A 24,515-nucleotide genomic window follows, 5' to 3' on the forward strand; every position below is an offset into this window, starting at 1 on the left:
ATGTTCCAAAATTCCTTTGGGCTGAAGCGGTTAACACGGCTTGCCACATTTTGAATAGAACAATCATAAGGAAATTTTTGAAGAAAACCCCTTATGAACTTTGGAAAGGCTACCCACCAAACTTAGATTACTTACACATCTTTGAATGCAAATGTTTTGTATTGAATAACAAAGAAAATTTTGGTAAGTTTGATCCAAAGGCGTATGAGTGTTTGTTTGTAGGATATTCCACAACTAGTAAAGCCTATAGGGTTTATCATCAAGATGCTAGGATTATTGAAGAGTCCATACATGTTACATTCTGTGATACTAACTTGGTGCAAAGCATTTTGGAAGATTGTGATGCAAGAAATCAAGCTCAAAATGAAGTTGAAACTGTGCAAAATCAAGAGAAAGGACATTCTGGTCAAACTGAACCAGAAACTACAACTGCTGAAAATTCGAGAGACAATTCCATTTTGTCTCATGAATCTGAAGGAAATCCTGAAGCCAGCATCACCCAGAATCCCTTGGTATCTCAATCTGCATCCAAGTCCACCAGACCTCATGAATGGAGATTCTTAAAGAATTATCCTGAGGAATTTGTCATTGGAGACATCTCTCATGGAGTGCAAACAAGGTCTTCCACTAGAAAGGCAAATGAAGGATCAAACATTGCCCTTCTTTCACAAATTGAGCCTCAAAATGTCAAGGAAGCACTCAGTGACCCTTCTTGGGTTAAAGTTATGGAGGATGAGCTTCTTGAATTTGAAAAGAACCAAGTATGGACTTTGGTTCCAAGGCCAAGTGGAAAGAAAGTGACCGGCACCAAGTGAATTTTTCGGAACAAGTTGGGAGAAGATGGTAGCATTGCAAGAAACAAGGCAAGGCTAGTGGCTCAAGAATATGACCAAGAAGAAGGAATAGAGTTTGATGAGTCCTTTGCCCCTGTTACCCGAATGGAAGCCATAAGACTTCTCTTAGCTTATGCTGCATTTTGTGGTTTTAAATTATATCAAATGGATGTGAAATGTGCATTTTTGAACGGTGTGATAGATAGAGAGGTGTATGTGGAGCAGCCTCCTGGTTTTGAAAATAAAGAGCATTTTGATCATGTTTTCAAATTATCTAAAGCTCTCTATGGTTTAAGACAAGCTCCTAGAGCTTGGTATGAGAGACTTAGCTCTTTTCTTTTGAAAAAATGGTTTTCAAAGAGGCACCACTGACACAACTCTATTTATCAAGAACTCTAATGATTCTTTCATTCTAGTCCAAATATATGTTGATGACATTATTTTTGGATCAGCCAATGAATCCCTTTGTTCTGAATTTGGAAAACTCATGACAAGTGAATTTGACATGAGTATGATGGGTGAACTTAATTTCTTCCTTGGGCTGCAAATTAAACAAACTGAAAAAGGTATTTTCATTCATCAAGAAAAGTATGCCAAGGAATTAGTTAAGAAATTTGGTATGGAAAATGCCAAACCCATGGGAACTCCCATGCATCCTAGTTCTAAATTAGATAAGGGAGAAACTAAGAAAGATGTTGATGAGACTAGGTATAGAGGAATGATTGGTTCCCTTATGTACTTAACTTCCTCTAGGCTCGATATTGTGCAAAGTGTTGGATTGTGTTCTAGGTTCCAATCCAAACCAAAAGAGTCACATCTTTCTGCAGTTAAGAGGATCATTAGATATGTTCATGGCACATCCAATTTTGGTCTTTGGTATCCTAAGTTTGATGATTTTTCTGCAGTTGGTTATTGTGATGCAGATTTTGCTGGTGATAGAGTTGATAGAAGGAGCACTTCTGGTTTATGTTGCTTCCTTGGGAAGTCCTTAAATGTTTGGTCAAGTAAGAAGCAACCAACAGTGGCCTTATCCACTGCAGAGACTGAGTATATAGCTGCTTCTTCTTGTTGTTCTCAGCTTTTATGGTTAAAAACACAGCTTGCTGATTACAAATTAAATGCTGAAAATATTCCCTTAATGTGTGATAATATGAGTGCCATTAATATTTCTAAAAATCCAGTTTTGCACTCTAGGACTAAGCATATTGAAGTGAAATTTCACTCAATAAGAGAACATGTCCAAAAGGGGGATATTTGCATTCAATTTGTTAAATCAGAGGAGCAATTAGTAGATATTTTTACAAAACCATTAGCTGAGGATAGATTCTACATGCTTAGGGATTGTCTAGAAATTTTGAGTTATGATTCTTTATTTGAAAAATGCTAATATATTTGCTGGAGCTTTTTGTCTCATAAACAGGTATGAGACAATTCTGGGCAGGTGATGAACGTTCCCCTTAATCAGCGTAATCTGGGCTTATTTCAAGTGAAAAATGATTTGGGCCAACCTTAAATATCAGATCTAGAGTGGTCCAATGTGTTTCCTTAAATCCAACCATCTCTGGGCCCTAATATGAATGTTACAATTTCTGTTTGGTTGTTAAATTTTTGTTGGGCTGTGTGTTTAATTTTTTTTGAAAATATTTTCATGCTTTTGATCCAAAAAGATTTTCAGTTTTGATTTATTGTTTCTCAAAATTTAAAATTAACTTCCAGTTTTATTTTAAAATCAAATAAAATCTTACTTTTATGAGGTCATGTCTTTTCAAGTCTTTTCAAATGGTGATGCAGTTGCATGGTTTTGGAAATCCACTTTTAGGTACGGTTACCAACACTCCCTCTCTTCCCTCCATAACTTCTCCTCAAACTCTTCGGTTTCTTCCCACTCACTTCACTGCCACTCTCCTCAAAAGACTGAAACCAACCAAATGAGGAAGAAGACCATTGCTAAAAGGACCTCTCCTCCTCGCTCTGTTCCCATGGCGCGAACCAAAACCACTCCAAGGTACCCTGCTCCTGCCAAGCCGATGCCACCACCTAAGACGACGCCCTCCAAACCAAGCTCTTCGAAACCTGGCTCATCCAAGGGGAAGCGTCCTGCTGTTGAAGAACCTGTTCCTGAGACAGCAAAATCTAAGTCAAGGTCTGTCCTTGTTCGATCACAAAGAGGTAACCCTCATCACCCTCTCAAATCTGTTAGAGAACTAGACATTGATCCTTTTGCTCACAAATCACACTACATGACGTCTCACTCAGACTTTAACCCCCATCGTTTCAAATTTGCCATGAACCACGAATTTTATGAGGGAGTTATTCAGTATCGTACTTTATGTCCATCTTTTCTGGCTGATTTACCTGATTTGAAAAAGAAAGGCTTTCCTTTTGTTGAAAATTTGGAGTTTTTAGACTGGAATCACCTTTTCAAATTCAAAAAACCTGTATATCCTCAGTTAGTCAAAGAATTTTATGCAAACATGACTTACCATGAAGGAAGTGTGCATTCTTATGTTAAGGGCAGAGACATTATCTTGAATAATGAAACTATCAGTGACTCCTTGAAGTACACTGATGTTGGGCCGTGTGCTTATACATCTGTAAAGTGGGATGATGGAGTTGGTATCTCTTACCATGATGCTTTGGCTCATATTTGTGAACATGTTTCCTTAATTGATAGCATCACACCCACTCACAAAGCCCTAGGATATGAACGTGCTCAGTTCCATCGAATTGTTAATCACATCTTGATTCCTCAAAGTGGTTCATATCAAAGGGTTTCCTACATGGACACACTTGTTTTGTATGCCCTAATCACTAAAACAGAAATCTCTTTTGCCTATTTGATGGCTAGATACATGTTCGATTCTGTTAGAAGTGTGAAAGATAAAGCACTACCTTATGGCATGTTTTTAACTTGCATATTTGAGAATTTTGGTGTTGATCTGTCAAATGAGGCTTATGAAAACAGACATTCATACTTAAAAGGGGGTGGTTCAGTGAAACAGAACAAAGGACCCACTAGATCTGAAAGAGTGGTTCTAGATGATGATGATGAAGAGTTCATTCCAGATGACTCTCCTCCTCCTTCCACCGAGGGAACTTCCATCTCAACTGGGAAGAAATCTGCTCTACTGAATATGGTCAAGGATATTTCTCAAGAATTTGTTTCCCAATCAAACCACGTGATTGCCATGAGCAAGGAACAAAGGAAGCTAGCTAGCAAGCATGAGAACTTTCTGAGAAAATCAAGGGACAGGGTGGCTGTGCTCATGACCTTCATTGATAACCTTCACAATGATGAAGACATTGCCACTGATGTTGAAGAGGAAGCTGCTTCGGAGGGGAATGGTTCTGATGCCTAGGATTTATCTTATAAAAACTGCTGCTGCTGCTCATTTTTTGTCTCATAAACTCTGTTTTATTTTGCTACTGTTTGCTCTACGTTTGATGTCTTGGATAACTGTAATAACTTTAAATACTGATGCACTTATGGTAGTTTAGTTAGTACTTTGGACTGTGCACTAACCTTTCTTGCAGGGTTTATAGTGATGTTTTTGTTATTCATGCTTATTGTCCGCCCTTGATGACAAAAGGGGGAGTAAAAGCAATAGGATGATGTTTTACTAGGATGATGTTTTACTACTAGGATGATGTTGGGATTGTTGTCTGTTTGCTGCACTAATACTTGATTTCACTTGCTGATGATATTAGCTTAATGTTGGGCTGATTACATAGTGTTGTTTGTTTGATATCCCTTAGACAAGATAATTGTGTATAGCTCTCTATTGTGTTATCTTTAAGTACAATGTAAAACAGGAATAAAGAAGAAAGCATAATTCCAGGGGGAGCTAATCTTGAAAAGGAAAGGGGGAGCAACACTAAAGCAAGAAACATCAAAGGGAAGTCTTCTAACTTTATCAAAATTTTAATTCCTTTGATCATTGCTTGATTATGTTTGTCATCAAGGGAGAGATTGTTGAGTTAAAAAATTAATTAATAAAATTGATGATGACAAATATTTGATTAACGGGCTAATCACCCAATTAGTTTTGATTATTTTTTATAAGTGATGCAGGCTAAAAATAAGTGTTGCAGCAGCCCAACATCAAACAAAAGATATATGCCAATGGGCTAAATGGTAAGTGAAAATAAAGACAAGCCCAAGTCTTTCATCTCAAGCAAAAAGTCTTCCAAGAAGCAACACAAGGCACCAACGGGCTGAACTTGAGAAGAACCCGATCCAAGCCCAAATTGCTTTTCAATTCCCTCCATCTTGCCTTACCAGAAGCAACGTTCCTCTCCTCTCTAATCAAGTCAAATCAAAGCTTCAGAAAAGTAAGAAAGAGAAAGAGAGAAAAAGCTTCTTCCCTAAGCTAGTAACCAAAGAAGCAAGAGAGAGAAAGTTTAAGCTTGAAACACAGAAGCTAAAACAGAAAATCCAAACCAAATCAAGCTTAAGTTAAAGGTAATCCATCTCATCTTGCATGCATCAGATCTTCTTCTCTTCTTCCCAACTCTCTACTCTATCCGAAAATGGCATTCAAGGGAAAGTTGGTCTCTGCCCTATTCTGCTTCACATCTACGGTCACAAGTGATACTTGGGGACCAAGTAGTTTCTTAATGGCTAAGATCAAGTTGACCATAAGAAGATTTCTATGGTTACTGCTTTGTGGTTTTCGGCCAAGATGAAGGAGTCAGAAGCAAAGTTTCTACTCTAAGGTTTAATGTGAAAAAGTGAATCTGTGGGTTGGTGAAGCTCAAGGCTCAAGGTGTTGACCTTGGAAGAAGAACCCAGCAACATGCAATGAGATAAATGAAGCTTGCTGTTCATTCAAAAGGCAAGAAGAGAAAACCAGAGTTTGAGAGTTGTGTTCTGAAAAGAAGTTCCTCTACTTGGATAATGCTTTCTTTCAAAGAAGCATTCGGCCAATACTGAAGAACTACATCTGAGGTTTGCAAATCTGGTTTTGCACATAGCAAAGAGGCTGCTGATGAAGTCAATCTCCTTCATGTTTTACTGATTGTAATGTACTTTTCTAAGTTTATCTTTCTGTAATTTCTTGAGAGAAAAGGCATTGTGAGAAAGGTTAAGAAAAAGCCATGAGTGAAAAAAAAGGCTGAGAGATACACTTGAGAGAAAAGCCTAGAGTTATTTTCTGATTTCTTTAGGTTGATTAAGTGTCTTGTATCTTGTACCTGTAAGGTATCCCTTCCTTAGTTGGGTTAGCACTAAGGGTGATTAGTTAGGTATTAGCATAGCCAATGTCAAGTTAGGTTAGAACTTGAAAGTGAAAAGATTGGGTCAATCCTGTGAAATTTGTGTATGTAATACTGTTAACTATAGTGAAATTCTTCCATAGTTGTAGAGGAGACTGGATGTAGGTTGCATAGCACAAGGCAACCGAACCAGGATACATGCTGTTGTTAGCTTTTCTCTTCTCTGCTGAGTTCTGTTTTCTGATATTCATGAGACAAAAATAAATTGTCTCATAAATTTCCGCTGCTGAGTTCAAACAGAACCTGAATTGAAAGTTTGTTTTAAAAGGGAATAACATCAATTAAAAAGGAAGGCATAGATTCAACCCCCTTCTCTAAGCCTACCACAACCTTCATATATATATATATACAAAAGATAACAATATAGAGATCTAGCCGCCGCTCGCGGAGTTTAAGCCGGCTAGTTACAAATACACATACAGAGTTTAGATAGTTAAAATAACTTATACAAACTTCCTCTCAAAGTAAGCCTCTAGGCAAAATAAATACAAAAGTGAGAGATCTTAAACAAAATAATAAAAAATATTTCAAAACAAGAGAGCAATCCTCTGCTCTGTCACCACCAAGCAACTCACCGAGGTGGGTTGCGACCTGCATCTGAAAAACAACAACAGAATATGATATGAGAACCGGAGGTTCTCAGTATGGTAACAGTGTCCAGTGATGTAAGATATAAGACTCCGGGACGCTAGAGGCAATCCTAGAACTTCATATCCATCACAAGATTCAACTTAAAGCATAACTAACACATTAAAACATCACTTAAAACCATAATGATAAAGGGTAATCTAACTTAGTGGATTTCTAAACTAACAACTCTCCGTTGTCCCACAGCCTTCACCATCTTATCCTCCATGCAATCCCATCGTCACCGCCTTCTGAACCTCCTCAATACCAGTAGAATACACAATTAATACAATGCAAGGAAAACACAAGTATAAGTATGTATATAAACTAATTCAATTAGGCAATTAGGCATGTTATACAATTAAGCATACAATTCAAGTCGGCAAAGCAAGCAAGCAGATAAAAATGCACATGATGAATGCCTGTCCTATTGGCTGTGATATCACATTGTCGGTTCAACTGCCAACCCGACACATCTCCATGGAGATGTCGCCCTTTGGTCTCATAACGGGAACCCCCGAGATATCGTGCTCGGATCACGGTCCAGGATGTCAGTGCCTGCACACTATAGTGATTCCGAAGGGATGCGAGTGGGATACTCTTGCCACAGACCTTACATCTCAGCGTAAGCGGGATAAACCTACCATCCTTACGACGCCGCCGCCGCGACCTCGACAGGCGGGATTAACCTACCGTCCCTGCCAGGCGCATAGCGTCTCAACAATCTCATTAAAGTATTTCATCAGTGGTTTTCAAAAATTATTTCATTTAGAACTCATTAGTTCACCACGTTCACAAGGCATTCCGAACTCATTAGTTCACCACTTTCACAATTCATTCCGAATTCATGAGTTCACCACTTTCACAATTCATTCAGAACTCATCAGTTCACCACTTTCACAATTCCTTATCAATAATCACCTATACCATATGCCGCCTTCTCACTCAACCAAAACCATCCTCAGTACTCCAGAAACCTAAGTCTCCTTCACTAACTTTTTACCAGAATTACCGAATTAGATTGTCTAGGACCTTTTCTATGTTTTGACACCCAAAAACAAGCCAAAGAGTCTTATATAAGTGTCACGGAAGTTTACAAGCTTGCTGGGAAGGTGAAACAGTTAAAAACAAGATTTTTATTAAAAAACAGGGCAATGTGCGTACGCATAGGGTTGTGCGTACGCACGCCCACATAAATTTTCAAGAAGTGTGCGTACGCATAGAGGTGTGTACGCACAGTAAGTAAAAATTTTCATTCTGCTCATACGCACGAGGCGTGCGAACGCTCTCAACAGAATGCACCTTCCATCGTGTACGTACGCACAAGGTTGTGCGTGCGCACAGCTTGCAAAACTTTGTAGGTTGTGTGTGCGTACAGAGCGTGCTAGTGCTCCCAACAGTAGGCCTCCCCCTGTATGTGCGTGCGCACACAAACCAGAAATCACAAATTCTGCAGCATTCACAGAATTCAGATTTCAGACACCAACTTTCAATGATCATATCTTTCTCTACAAAATTCATATTTCTACAAAATTGATACGGTTTTAAAGCTCTTTGAATTATCTTTGATTTGATATAAAATTCATTCCATTTCAAAAACAGTAGCTCAAGATATGATCCGTCAAAGTTCACCAAAATCTATTTTTTACCAAAGATCACTAAATTCTCAAATCCTTAAAGTTCATAACCAAAACCAACTTAAAATCACACCAAACTCCAATTTACCTCATAACTTACCCTTTGTGTCACAAATCACCATTTACACAAATTTCCCTTCACATTACATATTCCTCAACCTCAATTATCAATTATTTCACACTATAACATTTCTCAACCAACACAATCATCCATCATCATTATATCACCAACAATCATCAGGATCAATCTCAATCTCAATCTTCAACACCATTTTATCAACATCAACATCACAATTAATCAAAACTACCCAAAATCATCAAATCATCATACATGATCATACAACAATTTCAACAACCAATTTAATCCAATCCTATCCTATAGGTCACTAGCCTAAGTGTCCATAAATATTATATATTACATAGAGAAAACCGAAACCATACCTTGGCTGATTCCCAATATGCACTAAATCACCAAATTGACCTCCACCAAGTTTCCACAAGTTCTCTTAGACTCAATCAAGCCACCAAGTCCACTTTCAAGTCACCAACATTCTCCATATAACACCAATTCAAGCTATATACACATAATTCATAGCTAATCAACCTAGGGTTTATCATAATCACAATTTCACAAGGGTCGAGAATAAACTCACCTTATCCAAGATTAATTGGGTCAAACCCAATAAGAACCAAAGGCTAGAGTGTACCTAAACTTCCAAAATCACAAAATTTTACTCAATACAAAACCCAAAAACTCGAAATTCTTAGGGCAGAAAACTGGGCAGGGAATTTCGAGAAGCTTACCACAAGGATTAGCAAGAAGTGACGGGCTCGACGAGAGCTTTGCGTAGCCGCTGACGGCACGCGAATCGGAGCACGTAGTTCGAGTTTTGGTCAATTGAGTGATGAGATGAATAGTGTTTCTTGTAAACCCTCACTCTCTTCTCACTTCAGCAGCTCTCCCTCTCTTGAAAGTAGAAAATGAGCTTAAGTGTATGCATTTAAGTGCTTATATATGTTGGGCTTGGCCCAACTTGGGCCCAGTCCAACCCGTTAGCGTTTTTGGTTCATTTGGCCTAATTTCGGGCCAAACCTTTAAAATTAACGTTCGGTTTTCGACTTAAACCAGTTCGGCCGATTCATCTGCCGGTTCGAGTTTTTATGCGATTTGTCGCAGAAAATTACATTTTCCAACTCAGAAAAATCCACTGAGTCCAAATATCATATTTAAATTCTCTAATTCACATTCTAATTTTTTGGATCTTATTTTAGACAATTAATTTAATTAACTAAGTGGTTATTTAATTGCGGTTCTTAGACATATGGCACCAATATACACCTGGGTTACCTTTATTTGACTATTTGGCTATGGTGGATGATAATAAGTGTTAAAACATTAGGGTGTACTTTTAGTATGTATGTATAACATATTAACATTCGTTCATGCTTTAGTGAAAAATAATGCATTATTTTCCCAATTCTACCACTCAGGAGGAAATTGAATGTGTTCATGGCCAAGGTGAGAAAAGAAGTTGGACAAAACCAGATCTGATAGATGACATTATGTACTTCTCCGATCTTTCGCCTTGTAACTTACTAATTCAGGTGTGTATATGCATGCCTCTTGAGGAAGAAAACATTCACTTCACTTTGTGAGTTGCCACTTGCCATAAGGTTAATAATAATATAAAGGAAAAAGTCCCAAAAGAAAAATTTTCCTTTTCTCATTTAAGTGGTCCATATTAATGTTCACATTTGAGCTCCAATTTTTGTTCACGTCGACAATAATTCAATATTCTTTTCAAAACGGTTTAACGGTATATAAGAATTGTGTGAATTCATTGACAGAGAATATAAGAATTTTCCAAGGCTGTTGCAAATTACTGTATCAATTGATACACGTGCAAGGCCTTAAATTCTCCTGGCCGACAAGCGATGACAATATATAATATGGACTATGAATATTAGTGTTTTCGTAATTTTAATTGTTAATTTTTGTTATAATATATATAAAATTAAAATTAATAGTTAACATTATTAAAACATTAATACTTTTAAAACATTTAAAATTTTTTTATAATATGTATTTGCAGGTATTTAACTCCTCTATTAAGCTTAGGTAAGGATATAAGATCAACATAAAATTGTATCTGTGACTATATATAAACTAAGATATATATAAAAATAAAAATAAATATTATCATTTTTATTTTGATAATATTATTATTTTTACAAATTTATTTAAACATATAATATAAAAATTATATAAAATAATATTAAAAAATAGTGAAAATACTTTTTTTTTAATTAATATAAAAATAAACATAAGAAATTATTATAAGTTCGGAGTGGTATGGTGAATTATTATAGGATGAAAATGGGCCAAGTTTAATTTTGACGGGTCTAATTTATATGGTAAATAAATAGTTCAAATCTAGGTTTGTTATTTTTTATAGGTTTTTTTTTTCAGATTCGAGTCCAGCTTATTTAAAATTTGATAAGCTATGAACTTATTTAAAAAGTCTATTTTATGAATTATATATAACTCAAAATAATAAACTTAAAAAAATTTTAAATAAACATTAAATACGTTCTAAAATTTATAATTTATAATTTATAAAGTATAATTCATTTATATATGTTAATCTTTAGACATACATCATAACCATATTTAGAATTCATAAATTTCTTTTTTAAAAAAAGAATTACTATTTTAACTAATTTTGATTATTAATTCTTTTTAGTTTTGTTTTGCCTTTAATATAAATAAATAAATAAATAAAATTTAAACTAATAATAATTTATTTTTATAAAAAAATATTTTGACAAATAATGAAATAATTCAATAAATCTATTTTTTTTAATTAATAAATTTTGCAAAAAAATAAAATCTGACCTATTTAATAAAACAAACCAAATTTAAACAAGCCTAAAATGAGCTGAACTATTCATTCACATATAGTAGCAAGACGGAGTCAAATAGTACAAAAATTTGTTCATACCAACACCTTGACCCAAATATGTGAAAAAAATTAATACTTATACTATTTTTTTATAAAAATATTATCTATATATTAAAATTATTTGTTATATATTTATATATATTATTTAATTTATTTTTAATATATATTTTATACTAATAATTTAACACACAGCATAATTAATTTTGTTATTACCTCCTCTGCATATTTTTTTATGGTATAAAAAATAAATCTTTTATATTTTCCAATCTTTTTAATTCAACAATCCTTAATAATTAATATATTAATAGACCTTGATAACGACGATTCTGATAAGGAATGTCATTTAAACAGATCATGAAACGTTAGACTCCCGATATCTCCTTAATGACAGCGATTTGAGGCACATACGTTCTAATCGAGTATCTATTCCAACTTAATATATATATATATATAAGATCTCCTGCAAGAAGTACTATACTAACAAACCCTGCAACTGCAATGGCTGAAAGACCCATGCGCCACTGTTTATTTCTTCTAGCTTCACTACTACTGCTCACCACGGTGGCTACTAGCAACGCCACAACCGTGGTGAAGAACCTAGACCTAAAGAGGTACATGGGTAGATGGTATGAGATAGCGCGTTTCCCTACATTCTTTGAGAAGAGTAATGCTGTGGACACTAGGGCCACATACACACTCAATGATAATGGAACCGTTCATGTTCTCAATGAAGATTTTGTTGATGGCAAGAGGAGTTATGTTGAAGGAATTGCATACAAGGCTGATCCCAATAGCGATGAAGCCAAGCTTAAGGTCAAGTTCTATGTGCCTCCCTCCGTTCCCTTATTCCCTGTTATTGGCGATTATTGGGTTCTCTATATCGATCAGGATTATCAGAATGCTGTCGTTGGTGGACCAACTAAGATATTTCTTTGGGTAAGCCTTTCTTTTTATTATTTTTCCATCTCAATTTCTTATCTTCTTTCAAACATATAAAAAATAGATTAATTTTGATGTATTAATGTAAAATTTTATTGTCTAATGAGAAATGTTCGAGAGTCATCCGAATTTATTATTAAGGAAAGAGGAGTGCTAGGGAGCCAGCAGAATTTGTGAGTTGTAGTCATCAATTAGCCATCAATAGTGTATTTAATGGTGTGAGATTTCATCTAATGGTGGAGAATCACTCATTTTCTTTTTGCTGGCTAAGTGCTGGCCAGATTTTAATAAATCTGCTGGCCCCCTAGACTTTCCCTTAAGGAAAAGTATAGATAATCAACAACATTTTTGAATAATGTGTGAATGATGTAAATTAATAAGGTTAAAAGAGTAAATTAATCTTAAATTTAATTAGTAGCATTGTTACGGTGGGTAACCAGAGATTGGTGGGCCGGATGACGTTGGTAGGCCCAAACGTGTGAGGGAGGAGACTATCGCGTTTGCCTGAAACTCGGTGTTCCTCCGTCCGACTTGTACGTGTAAAAGAATGGGGGGTGGTACCTGCAAAGACACTCCGATGCCTAAGTTAGCAAGGGTGTAAGCAAGTTTAGAATGTATTGGACTTAGTGATACCTGAGGGATGTCAGGGTATTTATGGTGGTGAACCAATAACCACCGCTGAAGTAGTGCCACCTTTCTAGGGTGTTAACCGTCCCTTTATCTTAGGGAAGTTAAGATATGGCTCGTGGAAGGGGTTAGAGAGATTCTAGGGACAGTTACTCATTCAAGTGAGTGCTTATCTGCCAGCTAACCCTCGTTCCCGACTTCCTTGGAGCAGGTCGTGCCCTGTACCGACTTCTGGGGGTGAAGGCTGGTACTGGGTGAGGACCAACCCTTTGGGCTGGGCCTTTCGCTTGGATCCTGGACCTTTATTATTGGGCCAGGGTATGAACAGTGCCCCTACTCGAGCCCAATTTCTTTTTAGGATTTGGGTTCGAGTATTCAACTCGGGGTCGTAGCCGATTTGCAAGAGGACCGACGTGATGGTTAAGAACCGACGTGATTTTCCTTAGACCTTTCGGTTCTGACGGTTACGTCTAATCAATCGTCGTGTCCGTTGGGTATGCGTAGGGATTTAATGGCCTTGGTAACGGTGCACTTTTACTAAAAGTTACCTCAGTTTTACCATTATGTCCCTAACGTCTTTATAAATACTTTCCCTCTCTTTCGTTGTTTCGTTTCTGCAATCTTTCAAATTTCCCTTGCATTTGTTCGTGCTGTATTGTTGCATTTCGAAGGTTCTTACTTCCTCCTGTCTTGATTTCAGACTCAAAGGTTAGTTTTTCCCTTCTGTGACGCGTTTTCTATTTGCGTGCCTTTATCTTGTAGGTAGATTTGGTTTGTAGGCCTTAGTTCCGTGCCCCTTCCCTTAGAGACCGTGTGTTGATTTTTCTTTTCTTTTGTAGGTTTCTTGTCACCCCCTTTTTTAAGAAAAGAAAATGGCTTCCGTAGATGCTCTCTCCCAGTGGGTAGACGTTACGGTTCTAGGGGAGGAGCCCTCCGTTGACACTGAATTTATCACCCACCTTCGTACTCACTATAGAATTTGTACTTCGGAAGAAGATGAGCCCAAGTACGAGTTGGTAGTCCCGGGTCCAGAAGACCGGGTTTGTTTCGGGAGGGCTGACGAGACGGCCCCTCATTTCTTTTTTATGTATGAGAGTATGGTCACTCGTTTGGGCGTTTTCCTCCCTTTTTCAGAGTTTGAAATGTCTGTATTGCGTCATTGCCGAGTGGCTCCCACCCAGCTTCACCCCAACTCTTGGGGTTTTCTAAAAATTTATCAATTTATCAGCCAGGCTCTAGAGTTTCCGACTTCTCTAAGGATTTTCTTTTACCTTTTCCATATGACCAAACCCTTCAGTGGGCTAAATAATAAGCAACAGTGGGTGTCCTTTCGAGCCATTCAAGGTCGGAGGCTTTTTACCCTTTTTGACGAATCCTTTCACGACTTCAAGAACTACTTTTTCAAAGTGCAAGCTGTAGAGGGTCACCACCCCTTTTTCCTGGATGAGCATTCCTCTCCCCGATTTCCTTTATATTGGCTGGAGGCCTCCCCCTGCGAGAAATATGGTCTAGATGACCTAAATGAGGTCGAGGCAGCCATTGTGGGGTTCCTCCGAGAAGTGTGGGGGAGGGCCCCATACTTGGATACTAAAAAATTTCTCCAGGGGTCGCCGGCCTTTGTCCAGCCACAATTAGGTAGCTTTTTGCACTTCTTGCTTATTTCCGACTTGCGATTTCCTTTACCGACTTTGTCTGATTTTAGCTATCATTTGTTTTTGCAGAGATGGCAAAGAAAAATGCTCAAGAGTCTTATCAGAGGGTTCAGGAAGCCAAGGCAAAGTCTCGAGCCAGGTCTGGAGGTGTTAGGACAGTTGTCTCTCCCCCTCCTCCTCCTCGGAACGTCGGGACTTCCTCTCAACCTATTGTAATTTCTTCCTCTGCTTCCTCTCTGCCGCCCCCTCCCGTCCGACCTACTCCTGAACCAGAGCCAAAGAAGCGCAAGACCTTAGAGTCTGGCGCTTCTGGTGAGGCGGACGCTCTTGCGTTCGTCCGAAAGAACATCTATCCTCATGCTCGCATGAGTATGGATGATGTTTCTGTTCGGCACTACCTCACTACTGTGGTTGAGGAGAGTCTCAAGACGGCAGGGGTTTGTGGCAAACTCTTGGATATATTTGAGAAGACTCCCATCAGCTCTTTAGGGACGACCTCGAGGGTCGAGGAGCTGGAGGGTAGGCTTCGTATATATCAGGAGCATGAGAGGGAGTTGGAGGGGAAAGTTGCCAAACTGACGGAGGAAAGGGACAGTCTCAGAGAGAAAGGGAAGGAATTGCAGGCCCGATGCAACATGGAGATGGATTTGAGGAAGGCAGCGCAAGCCAGCTACAACAGTTTGTTTGCTGATCTTGTGTCTGTAAAGAACGACTTGCTGAATGCTCGGAAGGCCTACACCGAGTTGGAGGACTCTATTGCGGATGGTGCTGATGAGGCCTGGAGGATCTTCAAGGAACAGGTCGGAGTTATTGCTCCTGACTTGGACCTTTCTCCTTTGGACCCTGATAAGATTGTTGTTGATGGTGCCATCGTGGATCCTCCTGTCCCCATAGTGGAGTCTGAGTCTGATTTAAAGACTCGGGGGCAGAGGATCGTAGAGTCCCCTCCTCGCTCTAAGGACGCTCCGAGTTCCTCTACCATCCTCCCGACTTCCTCTTCAACTCCTGCTCCTGGCGTTCCCCCTGACTCTGCTGGTGGTGATCCTCTTTGAAAAGTGATTTTGGCTATTGGGGCCCGGCCTGTGGGCCCCTCTTTTTTAAACTCTTTATTTATTTGTTTGGTGTTCTGAACAATTTTTTGGCCTTTTAAGGCCGTAAACGAAACACTTTATAATACCCTTTAATAAGGGTTTTGTAGGTCAAAAATAAGTACCCTTTTTGGATAAGGGTTTTGAGTTACCTTATGTGCGCATGCTTTTTCTGTTCACGGTTCTTTTGACTCTTTGATCTTTTCTAGGAAAAACCTTTTCTTAGGGGCTTGCCTGCTTTTCTGAATTTCCTTGATTCTCAAGGCAGCCTTACTATTTTTTCGTAGTTTTTCCTTATCTCTTTTTGTTATTCCTAGTACTCAATTTTGTTTTATTGAGTTTTTCGTGACTTAGGCTACTTTTGCGATTCATTTTAACTTTACTCGGCTTCGTTTTCCGACTTATGAGTCGGATTGCTTCCGAGTTTATCATGATCGACTTCTATAGCCTCTTTACACCGACTTGTACCTCGTCGTTTTATCCTGACGACCATCTAGGTCGGTTCATGGGATTTTCACGTTTTGTCGAGCTTAAATCGGTGCGTTTCGTAGAAGGAAAATAAAAAGGGAATTTAAAAGAGATATTTAAAATGAAAAAGATCTTTATTAATTGAGGGGGTACCTTATTGCTACTAAGGGCTTTTGATAATTTATTTCCCTTAGCCCCTACTATGATGCCTCGTTAAAAACCCTTCTCCAGAAAAAACCCTTTGATTCTGGGAAAAAATCATGAAGCTGGGAAAAGAGTACATCAGGGAGTAGAGTTCGCTTTTAGCTGTAGTACCTTTTCATATTACAAGCATGCCATGACCTTGGTAACTCGGTTCCGCCTAAGTCGGTCACCTTATAATAGCCTTTTCCTAAGACCTCCTTGACTTTGTATGGTCCTTTCCAATTAGCAGCGAGTTTTCCCTCCCCCGATTTGTTGATTCCAATGTCGTTTCTGATTAAGACTAAGTCGTCAGGGGTGAAACTCCTTCGAATGACTTTTTTGTTGTACCTTGTAGTCATCCTTTGTTTCAACGCTGCTTCTCTTATCTGAGCTTCTTCTCGGACTTCAGGGAGCAAGTCGAGTTCTTCTTTGTGCCCCTGTATATTCCTGATCTCATCGTGGAAAATCACTCTCGGGCTTTGCTCATTGACCTCTATTGGGATCATGGCTTCTACGCCATAGACTAGTCGGAAGGGTGTTTCTCCAGTGGCGGATTGGGGGGTTGTTCTGTAAGCCCATAGTACTTGTTGGAGCTCTTCAGCCCAAGCTCCTTTCGCATCTTGTAATCTTTTCTTCAGTCCGGCTAGTATGACTTTGTTGGCTGCTTCAGCTTGCCCATTGGCTTGTGGGTGTTCCACCGAGGTGAACTGGTGTTTTATTTTCATACTGGCTACCAGGCTTCTAAAGGTGGAGTCCGTGAACTGGGTCCCATTATCTGTAGTGATGGAGTAAGGTATCCCATACCTTGTGATGATATTTTTGTAGAGGAACCTCCGACTTCTTTGTGCAGTGATGGTGGCCAGTGGTTCTGCTTCTATCCACTTTGTGAAGTAATCTATTCCCACTATTAGGTATTTGACTTGTCCTGGCGCCTGGGGAAAAGGACCTAACAAATCCATTCCCCATTTTGCAAAGGGCCATGGAGAAGTGATACTAATGAGCTCTTCTGGGGGAGCCACGTGGAAATTTGCATGCATTTGACATGGCTGGCACTTTTTCGCAAATTCTGTGGCATCTTTCTGTAAGGTTGACCAGTAGAATCCTGCTCGGATCACTTTCCTGGCCAATGACCTGGCTCCGAGATGATTCCCGCAGATTCCACTATGTACCTCCTCCAACACCTCGGTGGTTTTTGAGGTCGGCACACACTTTAGCAATGGTGTTGATATCCCCCTTCTATAGAGAACATTTTTCACCAAGGTATAGTGTTGTGCTTCCCTTCGGATTTTTTGGGCTTCTTTTTCCTCCTTAGGGAGGATGTCGAATTTTAGGTATTCGACTAAGGGGTTCATCCATCCGAGGTTCAATCCGATCATTTCAAGGACTTCTAGTGTGTCTTCCATTTTTACCACTGAAGGTTCCTGGAGAGTCTCTTGAATCAGGCTTTTGTTATTTCCACCTGGCTTGGTACTTGCTAGCTTGGATAGGGCGTCTGCTCTGCTGTTTAGATCTCGAGTTATGTGCTTCACCTCGGTTTCTGCAAAGCGCCCCAAGAGCTCCGAGGCTTTCTCCAAGTACCTTTTCATAGTTGGGTCTTTTGCCTGGTACTCCCCACTTATTTGAGAGGTCACCACTTGGGAGTCGCTGTATACCATCACTTTCGTAGCACCGACTTCTTCAGCCAGCTTCAATCCTGCGATCAAGGCTTCGTATTCGGCCTGATTATTTGAAGCTGGGAATTCGAACTTGAGGGAAACTTCTATCTGGGTTCCCCTTTCATCTACCAATATTATGCCTGCGCCGCTTCCTGCTTTATTGGAGGATCCATCCACATAGAGTTCCCAGGTAGTCGGTTTGTCCTCTTTATCCCCTGCATATTCAGCAACGAAGTCGGCGAGGCACTGGGCTTTAATCGCCGTCCGAGTTTCATACTTTAAGTCGAACTCGGAGAGCTCTATTGCCCATTGTACCATTCTTCCTGCAATATCTGTTTTTTGGAGGATCTGCTTCATGGGTTGGTTCGTGCGGACTCTTATTGTGTGAGCCTGAAAGTAAGGTCGTAGCCTTCGAGAGGCTATTACTAAGGAGTAGGCGAACTTTTCTAGTTTGTGGTACCTTAGCTCAGGGCCCTGTAGAACTTTACTGGTGAAGTAGATTGGGTGTTGCCTGACCTCCTCTTCTCTTATCAAGGCTGCTGAGACAGCCCTGTCTGCCACGGAAAGGTATAGGATGAGGTCTTTTCCGGCTATAGGTCGGGTCAAGATTGGAGGCTGGCTCAAAAACTTCTTGAACTCCTGGAACGCCTCCTCGCATTCGGGAGTCCACTCAAACTGATGCCCCTTTCTCAGTAGGGAGAACAGCGGAAGGGATCTTAGTGCTGATCCTGCCAAAAATCTGGAGAGGGCTGCTAGTCGGCCATTCAGCTGTTGGACCTCTCTCAAACAAGTCGGGCTTTTCATCTCTAGGATAGCTCTACACTTGTCGGGATTGGCTTCAATCCCTCTTTGTGTTAGCATGAATCCTAGAAATTTTCCTGCCTCCACTGCGAAGGCGCACTTTGCAGGATTTAGTCTCATCCCGTGCAATCTTATGGTGTCAAAGACTTGTGAGAGGTCAGACAAGAGGTCGACTTCCTTCTTGGTTTTTACCAACATATCGTCGACGTATACTTCCATTAAGTTTCCTAAGTGAGGGGAAAACACCTTGTTCATCAGCCTCTGATATGTGGCCCCTGCATTTTTCAATCCAAATGGCATGACCACGTAGCAAAAGTTAGCTCTGGGCGTGATGAATGATGTTTTTTCCTGGTCTGGTTCATACATCGGGATTTGGTTATATCCCGAGTAGGCGTCCATAAACGACAAGTATTGATAACCCGAGCTAGAGTCTACTAGGACATCAATGCTTGGTAGTGGATAAGGGTCTTTGGGACATGCCTTATTTAAGTCGGTATAGTCGACGCACATTCTCCATTTGCCATTTTGTTTTTTGACTAGCACTACATTGGCTAGCCATGTTGGGTATTTAACTTCTCTGATGAAGCCGGCTTCTAGGAGCGCCTGCACTTGCTCTTCTACTACTAGGGCTCGTTCTGGGCCGAGCTTGCGTCTTCTTTGTTGCACAGGTCGGGACCCTGAGTAGACCGAGAGCTTGTGAGACATGAGCTTGGGATCTATCCCAGGCATGTCGGAGGCCTTCCAGGCGAAGAGATCGGAGTTATCTCTTAGGAGCTTAGTCAACCCTTGTCTTAGGGTTTCCCTTAGGTTGGCTCCTATGTGAGTATTTTTTCCTTCCTCTTCGCCGACCTGAATCTCCTCGGTTTTTCCTCCGGGCTGGGGTCGCAGTTCTTCTTTAATCCTTGCTCCACCGAGCTCTATTGTGTGAACTTCTTTGCCTTTTCCTCTCAGGTTTAGGCTTTCATTGTAGCACTTTCTTGCCAGCTTCTGATCTCCCCTCACCGTTGCTATCCCTGCTGGGGTCGGGAATTTCATGCAAAGGTGGGGTGTCGATACCACCGCTCCGAGTCGATTAAGGGTAGTCCTGCCGATTAAAGCGTTATAGGCCGACCCTACGTCGATGACTATGAAGTCTATACTCAGAGTCTTTGATTTCTCCCCCTTTCCAAAGGTGGTGTGGAGGGGCAAGAATCCTAGTGGCTTTATTGGCGTGTCACCTAATCCGTACAAGGTGTCGGGGTAGGCTCTCAACTCTTTCTCATCTAAATCTAGCTTGTCGAAGGCGGGCTTGAATAGGATGTCCGCCGAGCTTCCTTGGTCTACTAGTGTTCTGTGTAGATGGGCATTTGCCAGGATCATGGTGATTACCACTGGGTCGTCGTGCCCAGGGATTATTCCTCGCCCATCTTCCTTTGTGAATGAAATGGTTGGGAGGTCGGAGGACCCCTCTTCAACCTGGTACACTCTCTTGAGGTGTCTCTTACGAGAGGATTTCGTGAGTCCCCCTCCTGCAAACCCTCCTGAGATCATATGGATATGTCTTTCCGGAGTTTGCGGTGGTGGGTCTCTTTTGTCCATATCATCTCGCTTTCTTTTTCCATGATTGTCCGGCCTTTCTATGAGATATCTGTCAAGCCGACCTTCTCTGGCCAGCTTTTCTATCACATTTTTAAGGTCGTAACAGTCGTTTGTAGAGTGCCCATATATCTTATGGTACTCACAGTAATCCCCGCGGCTCCCCCCTTTTTTATTCTTAATGGGTCTGGGGGGAGGCAGCCTTTCGGTATTGCAAATTTCTCTGTATACATCCACTACAGGGACTTTCAATGGAGTATAAGAGTGATATCTTCTTGGCCTATCAAGGCCGAGTTCTTCCTTCTTCTTCGCTTCCCTCTCCCTCTCTTTTGTTGAGGGATGGTGCCCGAGTCGCAAACTCGGGTCTCTTAGCCTAGCGTTTTCTTCCATATTGATGTACTTTTCGGCTCTTTCCTGCACATCATTTAAAGAGGCGGGGTGTCTTTTTGATATGGACTGTGAGAAAGGTCCTTCTCGAAGGCCATTGACTAGCCCCATGATGACTGCCTCAGTGGGCAGGTCCTGAATCTCCAAACATGCTTTGTTGAATCTTTCCATATAGGCTCGTAAGGACTCCCCGACCTCCTGTTTTATTCCCAGGAGGCTTGGTGCATGTTTTACTTTGTCCTTCTGGATGGAGAACCTCATCAGGAATTTTCTTGAGAGGTCTTCAAAACTGGTAATTGACCTCGGAGGGAGACTGTCGAACCACTTCATCGCAGCTTTTGACAAGGTTGTCGGGAAAGCTTTGCATCGCGTAGCGTCAGATGCGTCGGTCAGATACATCCGACTTTTAAAGTTGCTCAGATGATGCTTTGGATCGGTGGTTCCATCGTAGAGGTCCATATCGGGGCTTCTAAAGTTTCTCGGAACTTTTGCCCTCATTATGTCCTCGCTAAACGGATCTTTTTCTCCTAGGGGAGAATCTTCTCTACCGTCGTGGGAATTCCGCCTTTTGAGGGAGGATTCTAACTTCAAGAGTTTTCTTTCTAACTCTTTCCGTCGCTCCATCTCCTCTTTTAGGCTCCTTTCAGCTTCCCTTTGTCGTTCCCGCTCCTGTTCTAGCTGCTCGAGGCGGCTATGGATTAGTCCCATAAGCTCGCTAGCGGGAGGGGGTCCTTCCTTTTCTGATTCGCGCCCCTCCGAGGAGTTCGTCTTCGGATTTTTGATTCCGGAGGTGCCTTCCTTATTTTGATCATTGGCTTCCTGGTGGAGGTTCTGATCTGCTTCATTGTTTCCAATGTTCAAATTCTCTTGATCAGAATCTGTCTCCACATGGCCTTCTTCAGGGGATCTTTCCGCCATCACTGGTTAATCTCTCGGTTCCCCGGCAACGGCGCCAATGTTACGGTGGGTAACCAGAGATTGGTGGGCCGGATGACGTTGGTAGGCCCAAACGTGTGAGGGAGGAGACTATCGCGTTTGCCTGAAACTCGGTGTTCCTCCGTCCGACTTGTACGTGTAAAAGAATGGGGGGGGTGGTACCTGCAAAGACACTCCGATGCCTAAGTTAGCAAGGGTGTAAGCAAGTTTAGAATGTATTGGACTTAGTGATACCTGAGGGATGTCAGGGTATTTATGGTGGTGAACCAATAACCACCGCTGAAGTAGTGCCACCTTTCTAGGGTGTTAACCGTCCCTTTATCTTAGGGAAGTTAAGATATGGCTCGTGGAAGGGGTTAGAGAGATTCTAGGGACAGTTACTCATTCAAGTGAGTGCTTATCTGCCAGCTAACCCTCGTTCCCGACTTCCTTGGAGCAGGTCGTGCCCTGTACCGACTTCTGGGGGTGAAGGCTGGTACTGGGTGAGGACCAACCCTTTGGGCTGGGCCTTTCGCTTGGATCCTGGACCTTTATTATTGGGCCAGGGTATGAACAAGCATTAAATTTGGATTTTTTAAAGTTTGAATTTTACTTTAGAGAATAAAGTGTGATCTCTCACTATTTATTTTATAGATAGGATCAAAAATAAATATGAGAGAAATCATTCGAGGGAAGAAGGTCACACTTTACCCTCTAAAATACAAATTTAAAATTTAGAGGATCCAAATTCCATTAAATTAGAATGTAGTGTATTTTTATTTAAAAGTGTAAGCTAAAATATGTTATTGAATTGATAAGTGATGGCTAAAAATAATAAATTTTGATAATTTTTTAATATTTTTTATTTAATTATATTTATTATTTTAAATTATTATTCACACCGTTAATATGCTAATTTCTTTTTTTTTAATGTGGCTTTGGGGTCTAGATATTATCAAGGAAGAGCCATATAGATGATGCAACGTACAAGGAGCTCGTTGAGAAAGCAAAGAATGAGGGTTATGACGTGAGCAAACTCCGTAAGACTCCACAGAGTGAGAAACCACCACCAGCAGCGGAAGAAGGCGTTTAATTTGGATGATCAAGTATTATGTTGTATGCATGGGAAATATATGATCACATGTTCAAGAACAAGTAACTATTCCATGTTAAATATATTTATGTTATGAATAAAAGGTGTCAATGCAAGAACTCTAGCTGAAAGGTGTTGAAGTTGAAGTTTATTGTACTTTAATTTGGTTGTCTAGTCTTATTGTAATATTGTCTTAGTGAGAACCCAATACTTTGATATGAGGCTAATTTTTTTTTTGTTATGGGAGTAGAAGTGGTGATATACCTTAACATTGTAATTTTTGGTGTTTTTTAAAACTGTGGAAGTACACGAATTGGAGGGTCCAAGGGTCCAATTTCTGTACCTAATTTTTTTTTACCACAAATCGGACGGTTCGATTTGTGTACCTCCCACAAATCGGACGGTCCGATTTCTGTACCTCTAGAAATCGGACGGTCCGATTTCTGTACCTCTAATAAATCGGACGGTCCGATTTCTGCTTCTCTAATTAAACAATTCCACATTTGAATATAACACCCCAACAATCCACATTTTAAAAAAACACCACTACCACTTCAATATTAAAAATAAAAAATTCTTGATATTTCACACCAATTCCTACCAGCTTTGTTCCTTCTTTATTCATACAACTCTAAATAATAATAATAATAATAATAATAATAATAATAATTTGTTGAAAGCTTTGGGATATCATTTAGGTATTTGAAGATCTTTTTTCTTTTTTTAATTTCATCAAATCATATTATTCTTCTGGGGACTATACAAAAGTATGTATGTGAATATGTGAATGATTCATACCATAAGTTTCCACTATAGCTGCTCCTCCTTTCTAGCTGAAGCCAACCGTGATGACTTGGTGTGCAAGCATTAAAATGAGACGAGTCTAGTACAGTCTATTATCTTACTTGGACAGTACGCATTTACACTTGGTCTTCAAGGCTTCACACTTGAATGAATAGACATAATTTTGGAACATACCACCAATCAAGCCAATTAACTTTAATGCAAAGGAGAAAATGACAATTTTCACACCCCCACTCTCATTCCCTGTCTAGATGTGTGTCTTGCATAGATTGATTATTTGATTTATTTCTTATATATTCTCCATCGGTTACACGATGTATGTTCTCTGATCAATGATTTGAAAATAATACTTGTACCATATTTTAGTATAATTTAATTATATATATTATTTTAAAATATTTTTTTTTGTATTTTTAAACAAATACTCACTTCGAATAGTAAGGAGATGTGGATTAACAAGGTATATAAAAACAAAAAATATTTTATATATATTAAAAATCAATTATCGAATAAATTATTTTAAATGCATATAATTATTTATATATCTTTTAATTAAATAATTAATTACTAAAATAATAAATTTCTAATAGATAAATACTTAATTTTTTAAAATAATATAAATAAAAAATATAAAATATTTAATACATATTTTTATATGTGATAACTACTGATTGATAATTAATTTTTTATTTATACATTAAGATTATACAAAAATAATATATATGAATTTTTAGTGTACTTGAAACACCGGTGTTTTAGTTATTTTAATCGTTGATCTGAATTATAAAAAATATATAATATATATTAATTAAAATCAACTATTAAAACAACTAGAATACTGATGTTCTAGATACACTTCAAATTTTTCTTATAATTTTTTGGTGACTGAACATAACACAAAGAAAAAAGACCTAAGAAAAATAGTAGTACTCCTCTCTAATAATAATGTCTAAATTATTAGGAGGCAGTAATCACTCTAGATACACCTGCTTGT

General features: G+C 39.4%; 2 protein-coding genes across 2 annotated transcripts; both read left to right on the forward strand.

Moving 5' to 3' along the window:
• Positions 1–11,692: 11,692 nt before the first annotated feature.
• Positions 11,693–23,256, forward strand: LOC107641070 (temperature-induced lipocalin-1-like). Its single transcript, XM_016344583.3, has 2 exons — positions 11,693–12,270; positions 22,574–23,256. The coding sequence occupies exons 1-2, from the start codon at positions 11,833–11,835 to the stop codon at positions 22,715–22,717; spliced, it is 582 nt and encodes a 193-aa protein (XP_016200069.1). The 5' UTR covers positions 11,693–11,832; the 3' UTR covers positions 22,718–23,256.
• LOC148578869 (uncharacterized) lies at positions 12,280–15,984 on the forward strand. The gene has a single exon (XM_088502236.1). It carries the CDS (start codon positions 14,624–14,626, stop codon positions 15,602–15,604), a length of 981 nt encoding a protein of 326 aa, XP_088358362.1. The 5' UTR covers positions 12,280–14,623; the 3' UTR covers positions 15,605–15,984.
• Positions 23,257–24,515: the final 1,259 nt, after the last annotated feature.

This window comes from Arachis ipaensis, chromosome B1 (genome assembly GCF_059453495.1).
Source record: "Arachis ipaensis isolate K30076 ecotype BB chromosome B1, ASM5945349v1, whole genome shotgun sequence".
Lineage (NCBI taxonomy): Eukaryota > Viridiplantae > Streptophyta > Magnoliopsida > Fabales > Fabaceae > Arachis > Arachis ipaensis.

Excerpts from the sequence above, each read along its gene's own strand:
- LOC107641070 (XM_016344583.3), top strand. The coding sequence starts at position 11,833 with ATGGCTGAAAGACCCATGCGCCACTGTTTATTTCTTCTAGCTTCACTA. Across the intron at positions 12,271-22,573 it reads CAACTAAGATATTTCTTTGG|ATATTATCAAGGAAGAGCCA; the intron begins GTAAGCCTTTCT and ends TTTGGGGTCTAG.
- LOC148578869 (XM_088502236.1), top strand. The coding sequence starts at position 14,624 with ATGGCAAAGAAAAATGCTCAAGAGTCTTATCAGAGGGTTCAGGAAGCC.